The sequence below is a fragment of the Pleurodeles waltl genome, chromosome 3_1, assembly GCF_031143425.1.
Source record: "Pleurodeles waltl isolate 20211129_DDA chromosome 3_1, aPleWal1.hap1.20221129, whole genome shotgun sequence".
NCBI classification, from domain to species: domain Eukaryota; kingdom Metazoa; phylum Chordata; class Amphibia; order Caudata; family Salamandridae; genus Pleurodeles; species Pleurodeles waltl.
In genome coordinates this window covers 398,870,473-398,883,713 of record NC_090440.1, presented here as the reverse complement: position 1 = coordinate 398,883,713, position 13,241 = coordinate 398,870,473, and the positions used below count along the sequence as shown (strand labels likewise).

Genomic DNA, 13,241 nt, shown 5'->3' with positions numbered 1-13,241 from the left:
GGTCTTATGTGTCTTTGGGGACCATAACTGGGGCCACATGATGTCACTTGTTGGTGCACAATAACTATTGCACCTTTTCTGGATCTGCTCTTGCTCTTGGATAGGGTTCCTTGAGGTGAAGTATCTGTGGTATCCACCAGAAATGTAATTGCCAAATGTAAGCAACTTGTTCTTCTCCAGTCTTGGTTTCTTTCATCAACGTACTTGCAATCCTCCCTCCTAGTGAGTCAGAGGCTCATTGGTTGTATTCCACTTTTACTCTTTTGCTATGAAAACTGGGCTATGGTGATCTCGGCGGGGTGGGGTGAGGCGATTGCTGAAGTTTGAGCAGTATGACATGATGTAAATGATACAATGCAAGCACTATTATTTTGCCTATGGTTTGTTAATAGCCTTAATTGCTGTAATAAGGCATCATCCCCTGTTTGACGATATGGAAACACTAAAATGTGTGAAAGTAGGAAAAGTACCAGTGTCTGTAGTTACAGGAACGTACAGATACTTAACTTATTGCATACTCATGTCCATGTCAGTAGTAGAGTCACATTTTATTGACTCTTTGTATCAAGTGCTGGTTTTAAGTAGTTTGTAGTCTCTGTATGCGTTTCATATGCCTCTTTTAACATTGAAAGATTTGTAAGAAACTAATTGTGAGATGTGAGCCTAGGTGGCATATTGGCTTGCATATTTGTCATATAAGGGTAATTAAAAAGCCTTTTACTTGAGGAACATGAGCTGTCATGTTTGTCTTTGAATAGTGACTAATGGGAGAAAGAGAGGTACTATTTTGTAAATTACTTTGCTCTTTTTTTGTACTCCTTAGGAGAACGAGGAGCCAGTGGTTGAGTGTCAAGAGTTTGAGAGTGAGATCTCACCCTCTCGGACTGCAGGTTCGTCACTCACCTCAGGTGATCTTGGAGACATTAGTTCTTTCTCTTCCAAAGCCTCAAGCCTTCAACGCACATCCAGTGGGGCCAGCAGTGGATTGTCGGCAGCACATAGCGGAAGCAGTTCTGAACGTGCAAAGGGTGCAGGTTCCCATAAAGGCAAGACCAGCAGAATGGATTCGAGAGAATTTGCCATTCCATTTGGCAGAGGAGGACCTGGTAAATCGAGGTACATGCCTATTTATAGAAATGCAAAGTTGTTAAACAAAAGCTTGAATGTATGTTTGGAGCTACTGTCATAGCGTTTCCAATCTCTGGAGCAAAATGGAGGGTAGAGAAATCACATTCGCTATGACGAAAGGAACACTCAAATGCAACTCACTGACTGACAAATTAGATAAACATTTTTGCAAACATGGGCACTGTTGTAGGCACTGTGCCGCTTATCATAATGTTGAAAGTTACAGCTGAATGATCAAATATACTCTGAATCTTCTCTAGCACTCCATCACTGTGATCACATAAAGATGATTACTCTGCTGCCTTCATTCTTACAGTGTTCTTAAGCTACCTTTGGTTGAATGATATACAGTTTAGGTTTTTTAAACTCCCAAGTGTGCTTTAAGTACCAAATAAAATGGCTCTGTCCAACTTTGCAATGTCAACAAAGAACGCTTCAAGTCATCATTCATGTACATAGTAGTTAAGTATTTGCTACAATAACTTGGTCATATTGTTAATGTTCATAATGTTAAGTTATTTGTCCAGTTGTCAGAAACGTTTGGTAACATTTATTGTTATTTCCTCAGTCCTAGGAAAGGTTCAAGCCAGCCAGGATCCCCCATTCAACAAGGGCTGCCAGCGAATGAGGAAGATGGAGATGCATCACACAGACATGGGAGTAAAACCCCGTTGACACCCCGTGGGCGAGGGAAGCGGGGACGACCTCCCTCACGGATAGCTGGAATTAAGAATCCAGAGTGAGTTTACTGTTATAGTAGTTGTTAAGGGCTGTCCTTGCCAGAAATCAAAACTTAGTTGGTAGAAGGATTGCCAAGGACATTTAAAACTCTATAATGAGATCAGTCTTAAAAAAAAATTAAACCAGAGAAAACACCAAGTACCATAACCAGCTTTCTGTTTTTAGACAAGTATACATGGAAAAACATGTTTTTTTCTACTTTTCATTTTATTTAATTAAATATATTCCTTGTGCTTCTTTTTATATATACAGGGTTTAAAGGCAAAATCTATCCAAGCATTTTGAAGGTGATTTAGAGTTCAGCAGATCTCCCATCAAGCCAAACATGGGGTTTCCCCTCCCCATTTAGAGCGTAGTAACCCCTCATTGTCTGCTCATGGAGCCAACGCGGCTAGTCAGTTGAATACAGTGATCTGCCCACTATGGGGTTGGTGGCGTTCATGAATCAGGAGGTGTGCCCTATTAGGGTGGTTCTACCAGTGTTTTCACATATATTTTTATTGCCTGGGTGCACCATGCAAGGCATGATGGTCATGTTTAATTAAAAGAAACAATGTCCCTTACTTCAGGGATAAAAATCTCTGCATGTTATTCAAAAGAAAAAGGAATATAAGTGAAAAGTATCATATTATAGGTGCGTCTTGTCACAGAGGGTTCAAGGTCCTGAATGGTCAAACTAGCCACACCATCAGAGACCTTGTAAACCACCCAGGAAAGGGCAGGTCAGCGGCCATCTGCAGCAGCAGTGAATCCCCCCTGCCAAACCATGAATTCCACCTTCCTTCCGTAATGTAATTCTTATTCAGGTCCGTTTTGACTCCTTCCTAAATGAGCCCCGGGGTCAGGGTATGTGATAATGAGTAATGGCCCTAAGGGGGAAGAGGGGCCTTTAACTTCCACGGCAAGTAATTTCTTTAATTCCTTGTACCCCTGCAAGGTTAAAAGAACTTTATTTCCATCCCATGTAAATAAATTACCAACATGTATCAATATACTTGAATAAAACTATTTAAATTAGGTGCTCCCAAGATAATGGCACAGTGAAAAGTGATTAGTGAAAAAATGGTGTGCCAAGTGTTATCTACAATATATACAAAATGTGGCTAAAACTGTATGGCAAGTGAACTTCAAAAAGACCCCTTCAGTCCAGGTGTCCGGAAGTCACTTATTTCAATCAAGAATAATCCACAAGAATTATTGTTTACGTTTCGACCCTACACAGAGAACCAGTCATAAAGAGGTCTTCATCAGGACAGAAGTCATATCTTCCTTAGGTAGCACCTAAAATTGAACCAAAGGAATTTGAATCAGTCATCTCACCCAGCAATATCGTGTTTGGGTGAAACATTGGAAGGCAATCCCTTTCTAGGGGCTACTTACCCTCACAGCATCAATTAAATTACACAATTTGTCTCTCATTCCAATTTATTCAGTCCACAATCAAGGAGTCCTATAGATGGATCAATAAAAAAATATGTTTTATTAATATCCATAAAAGTCCAGCCATCTAAAGACATTCAATTCAAAGCGTCAGGGCCGGGAAGGGGTAAAAACACAAAAATACTACCCACCTTTGATCCCCAAATTCAATAGTGCTTTAGTACGAAGATTACTATTTTATCTCTCGATAAGCAAAAGTGTTGTCAGGTCCATAGGAACTGCAGTATGAATTAAAAATCAATCCCAGTGTCAACCTAAAAAAAGGATAATGATTGAAAACTTTAGTGTGGCAGCCTTGCGCTACAACAGTGCCTCACCAGCAAGAAATCAGATCAAATACGGGTTCGCAAAGTCTTACAGCCCACTACATCTCTTGGTAACAACCAAAAAAACGGAAAAGCCATCCCCTCTGATCCATCATAGTTGCCTATGAGGGGGGAGGGTGGATGCTAGCAAGACCTTAATAGGGCGCCAGTAAAACAAAGGAGAGGAATATAAACCACTCCACGGTAAACTCACTTACGTCGTTTAATATGTTAAAGAACCAAGTAGTAAATATATAATGTCATGCAGACAGCGTGTTAATCAATCATGAACGTCGCTGTCAATGTTCCAAACTACATTATTTAAAGATGACTTGTAAAATAACTGCCGTAATTACAGTGCACAAAACGTCGCGCCAGTGGCTGCCGACACTTTAAAAAACGACAGGTCTTATAAGGTTGATAAACCTGTAAAACGAACATATCTTAATGGCTTCACACATCCGCATGTGTCAAAGAATCGCCTTAGTAAGATGCAGCACTACGAGACATACGGTTTAGTTTCAATGTTAGAACATCATGCCCGTGGTTCCAGAAACTGAAATAACCGACAGAACTCATACGGTTGATGAACCTGTAAACTAAGCATATCTTAATTCTTAATGGATTTAAACATATCTGAATGGATTCACATAACCACCTATGTAAAAATAAAATGCCGTGGTAAGTTGCAGCGCTGAAGGAAATACGGCTTACTTTCACTGTCAGAGAAAAGTGATTCAGCTTCTTAGCTGTGAAACAACAGCTTATGAGTAACATCTCAACGCAAAGCTAATTGTCTAAACTATTAAGCAATAGCACTGCTCGGGTGGCAGCCACAACTTACTTCTAGCCGGGACCCGCCGCGCGGCATCAACGCGACTAAGTAGGTTTCTTCCTAGTTGCGCCCTCGCGGTGGAAGCGGGGCGTCCTCTAGTGTAGAAACATCAGTAGTCAGAAGCAACACTTCAGTGCACCCGATAATGATAAATCAAGGGTGTTGAGGAACACATCCTCCCAATAAGTGTATCAAAGCACGCTCCACAACGCTCTCGGCCTGACATAAAAAATGTCACATGCACTAGGCCCACAAACCAAGAAGGCCAATAACAATGTCCGACATCCCATAATAGGAAGCGTTAATCGAGCATTAATTTACACTCTAGGATTTTGCAGAGTGAGAACGGCCTAATGCACACGGTCCTCAGGTGCACTTAAACCCTCATACAAATTATGGCATTGGCATACAAACTGTAAACCGATATGCGTAATAGCACCAGAAGTCTCTTCTTGATAATGTGTCATAGCCCAACGGATGGGAAATTGATTACAACATAAATAAACACGCCGAACGTCCTCAATCAGTTCAATCCATTCATGCACACGGCCCAAAAATCAAAAAGGCCAATGAGGAGGGAAAATGTCCGACTTCCCATGACAGGAAGCAGCAATCGCGAATTAATTTACATTTCAGGATTCTGCAAGGTGAGAGCAGCCTCATTCAAACGGTCCTCTGGTGGACATAAACCCAGATATATATGATGGCATACAAATAAAAAATACAAAAATAGGTAATAACACCAGTAATCTCTTGTAGGTAATGTGTTATAGCCCAACGAATGGGAAATTGATTACACCATGAATCAAGATGTCGAGCGGAGCCAGTGTCGAATACAGTGATCTGCCCACTATGGGCTTGGTGCCTTTCATAAATCAGGAGGTGTGCCCTATTAGGGTGGTTCTACCAGTGTATTCATATATATTTGTATCGCCTGGGTGCACCATGCAAGGCATGATGGTCACGTTTAATTAAAAGAAACAATGTCCCCCTAGGTGCAGGGAGAAAAATCCCTGCATGTTATTAAAAAGAAAAGGGAATATAAGAAGTGATAAATATCATATTATAGGTGCTTCTTGTCACAAGAGGGTTCAAGGTCCTGAATGGTCAAACTAGCCACACCATCAGAGATCTTGTAAAACCTCTAGGAAAGGGTAGGTCAGCGGCCATCTGCAGCAGCAGGGAATCCCCCTGCCAAACCATGACTTCCACCTTCCTTAATGTAATTCCCAAGCAGGTCCGTTTTGGCTCCTTCCTACTTGAGGCCTGGGTTCAGGGTAAGCGGTTTTTAATTTTGTTTTGCCTCCAAACATTTCTTGAAGCAGGGATACAATCTGCCATCCTTTAATGATAAATGGTTCTGCTGCTGCCAACCCAACAAAACCTTTGTATTTAAGAATAATTACAAGTAAAAATTCGTGTAAACAGTCAATTAGTGCTTTACTCTTCATTGCACCCATGTTGTGGCTCAAATAATCACTTGTGCCCTAAAGCCTCACTGTTTCTGATGCATGCATTTAAAAAACTAGATACTCACTCGCTGCTCATGTGTATAAGGGGGATCCAAGGGATTTAATCCATATACAACTGATCATAAAGTAATTATGTAATATTTCTCAATAAATGCCCTTTTCAGGAACACTGTTGGTTTCCTACAACTAGTGCTAATTTCAGAAGTGGAGGCAGTACAAATTACAGCTTACTCTTTACATCTCCATAACTGTCCAATTTTGTTCAATATTCGTATTCTTATTCTGAAAGACAGACCAGGATACGTAGTCCTTAAATTAATTACCTAAACATGACACCTTAATAAATCTTCATAATTGCTTGGATTATACATTAGGTCTTGTTTGGATTATACATTTATGGAGCAATAAGTGGAATTTAGAACAGAAATATTTTTTAAGTGTCTGAAGTGAGTTTTTTTTACCTAAATTCTTATGAGAAAACATAAATAGAAATTAGCCTTGAGGTGGTTGACTAAGATTTCTACTTTGTGCGAATCTTCATTGAAGTAATAAATACTAGAATTGTTCTACCCGCAAGCTGGATCCTTTAATATTACATATGTAGAATCAAATTAGTAAACAGCTGCATTTTAGGTGCAGCAAAAATAATATCTTCAGCCTATCTCGGGGCCAATTTCACAAATGTTAATAGTAGTTCCAGTCAGTTGAGATGCATAAAAACCAGCTTGTGGCATCATTTCCAATTGATGACCTAAACCGTCTTCAGTGAAGGATAATGCAGCCAGATAAGCAACAGCCACGTTAAGCTTGAAATATGCTACTACTCCTTTCAGAAGCCAGCAATTTCCCTATACCATCATACTCTGCACTGGTAGTTGCTGAGGAGCTCCAGTTCTTTAGTTGGAATACAGCTGTAAGAATATACATTAAAACACGCCTTAACTTCTGAATACACAATCCAGGGATATGTGCAGATTGTTTTTGACCTACAGTGCAGAAGCAATGATTACTTACCTCTAATCCTAGTTCGGCACCAGGAAACCCTTCATTATAGTCATGCACACCAAACTGACCTCCCCCCCTGTAAACCCCACCTCCTGACCCAGCCTCGCACGGGATCCCAGAGCACTTTTTTACAAAGCAAAAATTAGAAATATACACTTTTTTTTTTTTTTAAAAGGCAGATTTGTCAGAGCAAAAAAATGTTTTAAAATAGTAAATTACATGCTATATTGGCCAATTTGGGGCTTTTTAGTTTAAAAAAATAAATTATTTTTAAAACAGAAACACAGGCACTAGCATACTTCATTTAGTAGCCTAATATGCAAGCAGCTGGAATGCTGGTAAACTGTCCTGCCGGCTCCTGTAGGAGCAATATACTGCCAATGTTCCCATCATGTCCTTTAGGTGTCCGTTGACAGTTCTTTGTTACAGAGATAAATGATCATGTTGGAACTGAGAAGGCAATCACCTTTGCTCCTGCTCCAAGGAAGCTTGCATATGATTGTAAATGAAGATTCCTCTACAAGAGACCTAGGATTACAGGTCACTGTTCTTCTCCTCCAGATGATCTTCAGTATTAGTAATAATCAGTGCATAGAATAGCAAGACCATCCCTTTTAAAGGTGAAGAAGAAAGGCAAAGGAAAAAGACCAACTGTGTTCTATCCAGAAAGGTTTCACAAATATTGTCCCACTTGGGCTCCTGCTCTGGAATCTGTGTCTAGGCAATAATACTCTATGAAATTATGTATGAAACTTTAAGCACCTGTTCCTATAAGGGTCTGTAATGGTGAAGTTTATTATTAGTAGCAGGTCTGACTATTGTGGTGTGGGCTCTGGGGCTACCAGACAAATACTTGTTGGCAGTACAGGAGACAAGCCACCTAGAAGTCTACTGCGTTAAAGTGGATAATGCTGTTCGTACACAACCATAATTAACAAACAGATGGCCATTTTAATGTCTTTAGTATTGTCTAGATAACATTTTAGAACCCTTTTGACATCAAGGGAAGGTAAAGCTCTTTCAGCTGAAGTAGAGGGAAGAAAGTCAACAGGGAAATTGTTTGATTTACATGGAAGCCCACCACTTTTTGCAGAAGGAGCTAGAGCGAGCTCTGAAGACCTTATTCTCTCCATGACAAACAGTGGAATGTTCTTACAGCACTTATTTGCGTGAATGTTGAAACGTGTAGAAGGTCGGTGTACAGTGACTACTGTGCTTGCTGCAGAATGAAGAGGATCAACCTCGTTCTGTCCTTCACTGGATTTATGAGAAACAACAGAATCAATGGTACTGGAGGAAATGCTTACATCACGGTCTTCGACCAACTGGTCAAAGAGCTGTCCAGAGTTTCCTGCTTGATAGTACCTGGATACATAATTTAGGCATTTTCTGTTGACTTCATTTGCAGGTAAGTCGACATCTGGAAAGCTCCCATTCGGAGAAGATGTATCGCAAAACTTTGTTTAGTACTCAATTGTGATTCTTTTGGATTAATCTTCTGAGAATATCTACTTCTGCATTCTGGATTCAGGTTGGTGGGTTAGAAACAAATACAGGGCCAGATGAACGGACTTCAACTCAAGGAGATTGAACTGGCAGAATATTTTCTTTCCGCGACCACACACCTTGAGCCTGAAGACCATCCTTGTGGGCTTCTCAAGAGAGAAGCACCTGTCACAATAATTTAGACAGAACTGCTGGTTAAACAGACACATCTTAGCAGGTTGCTTGACTAGCAAAACCAAAAAAGGGAGTGGATTACAGTATGTGAGAGTCAGTCTGTCCTCTCAGCTGCCCAGAGTTGACAACACTGATCTTCTAAGCATTGCTGTTGTTTGGAGCTAGAAAGATGCAGAATATCAGTGAGACCAGAAGTGAAAAGATTTGATGAGCCATCGGATGGCTGACCCTTAGACCTTTCTGACACTTGAGGTGGATAGAACTCAGTCTCTCCTGTGAAGGATACACTTTTGCTGATAATGTGTTTTGTGTACTCCCATATAATGGACATATTGTACTTTATTCACTGTAGACTTGGGATGATTTACCTTGAGACGCAGTGGGTGAAACACAGACTGTTGTGTTGTAATGACACTGTGCTTCCTAAGGTTGTGTAAGTAGGGATGGACTAAGATTCTCACTTTTGTTTTACGATAAGCTGCTTTCAAATGATGGTGATGTTAAAGTAGCATCGTTAGGATCTGTTGCCCACATCGAATCCCATTCATTGAGCTGGTTGCTTATCTGGTATAGTGCCAACATGTAAATCCTCTCTTTATTTTACATCTTTGTCCTCATGAGGTCTAAAATTGGACTATAGTCCTTCTTTGGTTCTTTTTTTGGAGTGATAATGTAGCTGGAATACCCCACCCCTCACCCCAGGCCTGTTATGCAGCAAAGTGGAAAAGTTGTGTCCATTACTGCCGTTCCAAAAATCTAAACCCATTGAAAGCTAATGTCCAAGACATTGTCTGCTGTCTTTTACATCTTCACAAGTCAGGTCTTGTCTAAACATCACTCCATCTACACTTTTTTGCTGTGGCAGCTTACAGGCAAAACAGGGAGCAGTAGGCAAGGCTTTACGGACTGGTCTTATTATACCCTTAATGAAGGTCATTTGAGACCAAGAGGTGAAACTCTGTTACCAAGCACTGGAAGTCACTGCAAAGAATCCAAGTGGAAAGGTCAGTCTTGGTCCCTTTCCCAATCCAGAAGTTGCATGAGACATTCCAAAGGTTTGTTGTTGTCATGCTTCAATTCATCGGATAAGTAAAAGAAAACAATACAAGAAATCCAGTCGGAATGCCTCAAATATTTCCAGCCCTTGTCTAGAACCTTAAGATAGTCCTCACAAGGCTCATGAGGGCACCTCTACACATGCCCCTTGCAGTTCCTTTTCAGGAAGTTAGCCATTTTAGTGGCCATAAACTACCTCAGGCGCATTAGTGAGCTGCAAGCACTTGCCTACAAAAGCTTTTCATTCAGGTTCACAATGATAGGGCTCTTCTCAGAACCAATCCCATGTTTCTCCCAAAGATGGATTCACTCTTTAAATTCATTCGAATCATGGAGCTCCCAGTCTTCTTTCCACAACCAGATTCAATGTTGGAAAGGGCTTTATACATGCTAGACTGTAAAAGAGCTCTAATGTACTACATTGACATGACCAAACTGTTTTGCAGGTCTGAACAGCCTACATGGTCATCCCATTACTAAAGCAGACATAGCTAGGGAGATAGCTGAGTGCATCCAAATTCGCCACCACAAAGGTAAGATTTTTAACTGAAAACCCCAGCGTACACACAGGCAATAATGGCTTTCTTAGGGGGCATTCTGCAAACTTATATCTGCACAGCAGCCACTTAGTCAACACCACAAACTTTTACCAAACACTACTTTGTGAGCATTTTAGTCCGCCAGCAGTAAGTGGTTGGCCAGACAATGCTAAAAACTTTTATTACAGACATCTGCATCATCTACTCACTACGGGAAGGCACTGCTTTACAGTCTATACAGAGCATGTGTATCTACATCCACTCATGCTACCAACTAAAAATGTTACCTGCAATGTAAGCTTCTGTCCTCACTTTTTGAATGTTCCCCAGAAGTCAGATTGGATCCGCAAACTTTTAAGCAGTACCATTGTGTGGTGTTAGAGGGTCCTGTGCAGCTCTGCACTAACTCAGTTCCCCTGGCGCCATTCCCTTCCAGAAATGATGTGCGAGGCCTGTTTAGACTCCAGTGCGCTGATGTCAGTTAATTTATTTCCCCTGTACGAAGCATGGATCCGGAGATATCTCTCGTCTTTTTGAGACAGCTTTTTAACCAGAACATTTTCCGTGTGCAAAGGAAATGTCACCCTCCGATACTACAGGATTCAAACCAGGTAAGGACTGTCCCAAACAAATGACTGTGACAGATCCCTATCAGGTTTGCTTGTGGTGCACTGGGTTGAGCCACAACTCTAACTAAATGCAGTGAATGTTTGTCAATGAACCCAATCTTCATTTGAGACCAAGAGGCAAAACTATTGTCAAGCACTGGAAGACTGTGAGAGTCCAAGCCGAAAAGTTCGTTATAGTCCCGTCCCCAGTCCAGGGGTTGCAGGAGATGTTTCCTAGGTATGTTGTTGTTGCGCTCCAATTCTTAAGAAATCTAATCGGAACTCGGCCCTTTCCTGCAGCTCACATACTCATAAGAAGGTGATAGTGTGTCACCATGTAGCTTAATCTCATTCCCATAGTCGATCGATGTCGGAGGCTATCCTACAACTTGTTCAAGTTTTTCAGGGCCATCTGCGACACCAAGGCAGATCAAAGAGTTCTGCAAGGCCATGCTCCAACTCTTCAGATCTTTACTGACTCTCTCTGGCACGCATATCGGCCCCAAGAAGCCTAGAGGCCCTCCATCTGGGGGACAGCCAATGGGTTTGCTCTTGTCGCCTGTCAAGCCCTCCAAATTCACTACTGAACCTCTTCTGACTCCTGTTACAACTCCACCTCCAGTACCAGAGCCTTGACACCGATGCAGACTCGATTGATGTTGAAGGATGAGATGGACATTGTGCTCTCTGAATTGGTGCCGCTATGACCTTGACCGAGGCCGTGATCGGCTTATATTGAAGCATCCCCCCCCCCGTCCCCCAACTTGAACTTGCACCCCGCCATACACACACACAAGGAAAGACACATACATTGCATTACTTATTTGGCACGGATTTGGACAAGGTTTATGATGCAAGCCATGAAATGGGGCAACCATACTGCAAGAAAAATTGGTACAATGATTTTCAGGGAGCCAGTCCCCTGACTCTGGGCTCCTTCCACCCCCTGGCCCTGCCACTGAGAAGAGCACTTCTTAAACGTTCGTCATTAGGAGGACAGCTGAAGTTCTTGACCTCTAGCTCCCCACCTTAGAGGTCAATACCAGTGTCTTGATGGAAGTGGTCAAGCCGGGGCAAACATCCACTCCGCCCCTCCTGTATTTCAATGAGGCACTTACAAATACTCTTTTTGGGGGCTTGGGCCAAGCCTTGCTCTGGCCACCTGGTCAGTCACCAGATTGTAAGGCGTTATTGCCCTGGGCAACCCTGCTTTTTTGTCTCCGCCACCCTCTCCTGAAAGCATTTGGTGTAGGTGTCTACAAGTTGGATGAGCCTGAATATCTTCCTGACTATTCCCCCTGAGTCCAAGCGAGTGGAGACCTTTGGGAAGAGGGTGTTTTCTTCAACCAGCTTGGCCCCATAACTGTAAATGCCTGTAGCCTCCTAGACTGCTATTCCCATGAACTTTGGGATTTGGGGGCTCAAGTCTTCCAGTTGTCCCAGAAAACCTCTGACCTGGCCTAATCCAAGCCACACAGGACTTTTGTGATGTGCTCAAGTTTGTTGTTGTTTGAACACCACTGATTCCATCGGCCGAACTATTGCACCAGCGTCGCCGTTTGCCACCACACCTTGCTGCAGTCAACTGGTTTTTCAGAAGGTGTCCAATCCCCAGCACATTCCCTGGGCTTATCTTTCCCGCCTCTCCAGCCAGTTTAGCCCCAGTAAGGTTTACAGCAGTTTTGTGCTTGTGTCACCCTCCCTCCCCCATCCCCTTTAGTGTGCCCGTAGTGGAGCAGAGCCATGCAATGGGAGGCATGATCTGGCAATTTGTCAGGTTGGCATACCTTTCACTGCCCTCTGAGTGACTAGTGGAGGACCATCTGTCTGTTTTCCGTCAGGGAGTGCAAGGCCTTTTGGCCCAAGAAGCTATTGAGAGGCTGCCTGCACCAGAAGTAGATCAAGGTTTTTCTTACCCATTTCTGGTGTCAAAGAAGGACGGAGGTCTTCGTCCCTTTTTTGACCTGGACCCTCTCAATGCCTTCCCCATGAAGGAAAAATTCAAGAAGCTCACACTGGCCCAGATCTTTGCTGCCTGCGACCCTAGAGACAGGGTGGTGGTGTTATACATGCACTGTGTCTATTTTTACATACCCGTCCTGCAGGCCTATCGGGTGTAGTACACATTGGTCAAGACGTAGCTTCCGGAAGGACTGAGTGCTCATTCTACCAGGGCAGAAGCTGCTACTGCTGTGTTGGCCTACAGAGTTCCTATCCTGGACATCTGCAGGGCAGTTACGGGGACATTCACGAAGCACTACAGTCTGTACAGCCAGGTTAGCTGATAGGGACATTTATCCTTCTCGGTCTTACAGACCTTGTTGGTTTGAGCCAATTCTCATATCCACCTCCTCATAGTTAATGCTGTGGTATATTTTTAAAAGGTGAGGAATCTGCGGTTAAAAGTCTCAACAGGTAGAACAAGTTATTTT

The 13,241-nt window shown here is 42.4% G+C and overlaps 1 protein-coding gene across 8 annotated transcripts in view; it reads left to right on the top strand.

The window, feature by feature from the left end:
* The window catches only part of TP53BP1 (tumor protein p53 binding protein 1), an 848,450-nt gene that overhangs the window by 616,543 nt on the left and 218,666 nt on the right, over positions 1-13,241 (top strand). For all 8 annotated transcript variants that reach the window (XM_069222604.1, XM_069222600.1, XM_069222601.1 and 5 more), the window contains 2 exons: positions 824-1,116; positions 1,697-1,867. In XM_069222604.1, coding sequence (XP_069078705.1) covers positions 824-1,116; positions 1,697-1,867 — 464 coding nt within the window. The remainder of the gene's footprint in view (positions 1-823; positions 1,117-1,696; positions 1,868-13,241) is intronic.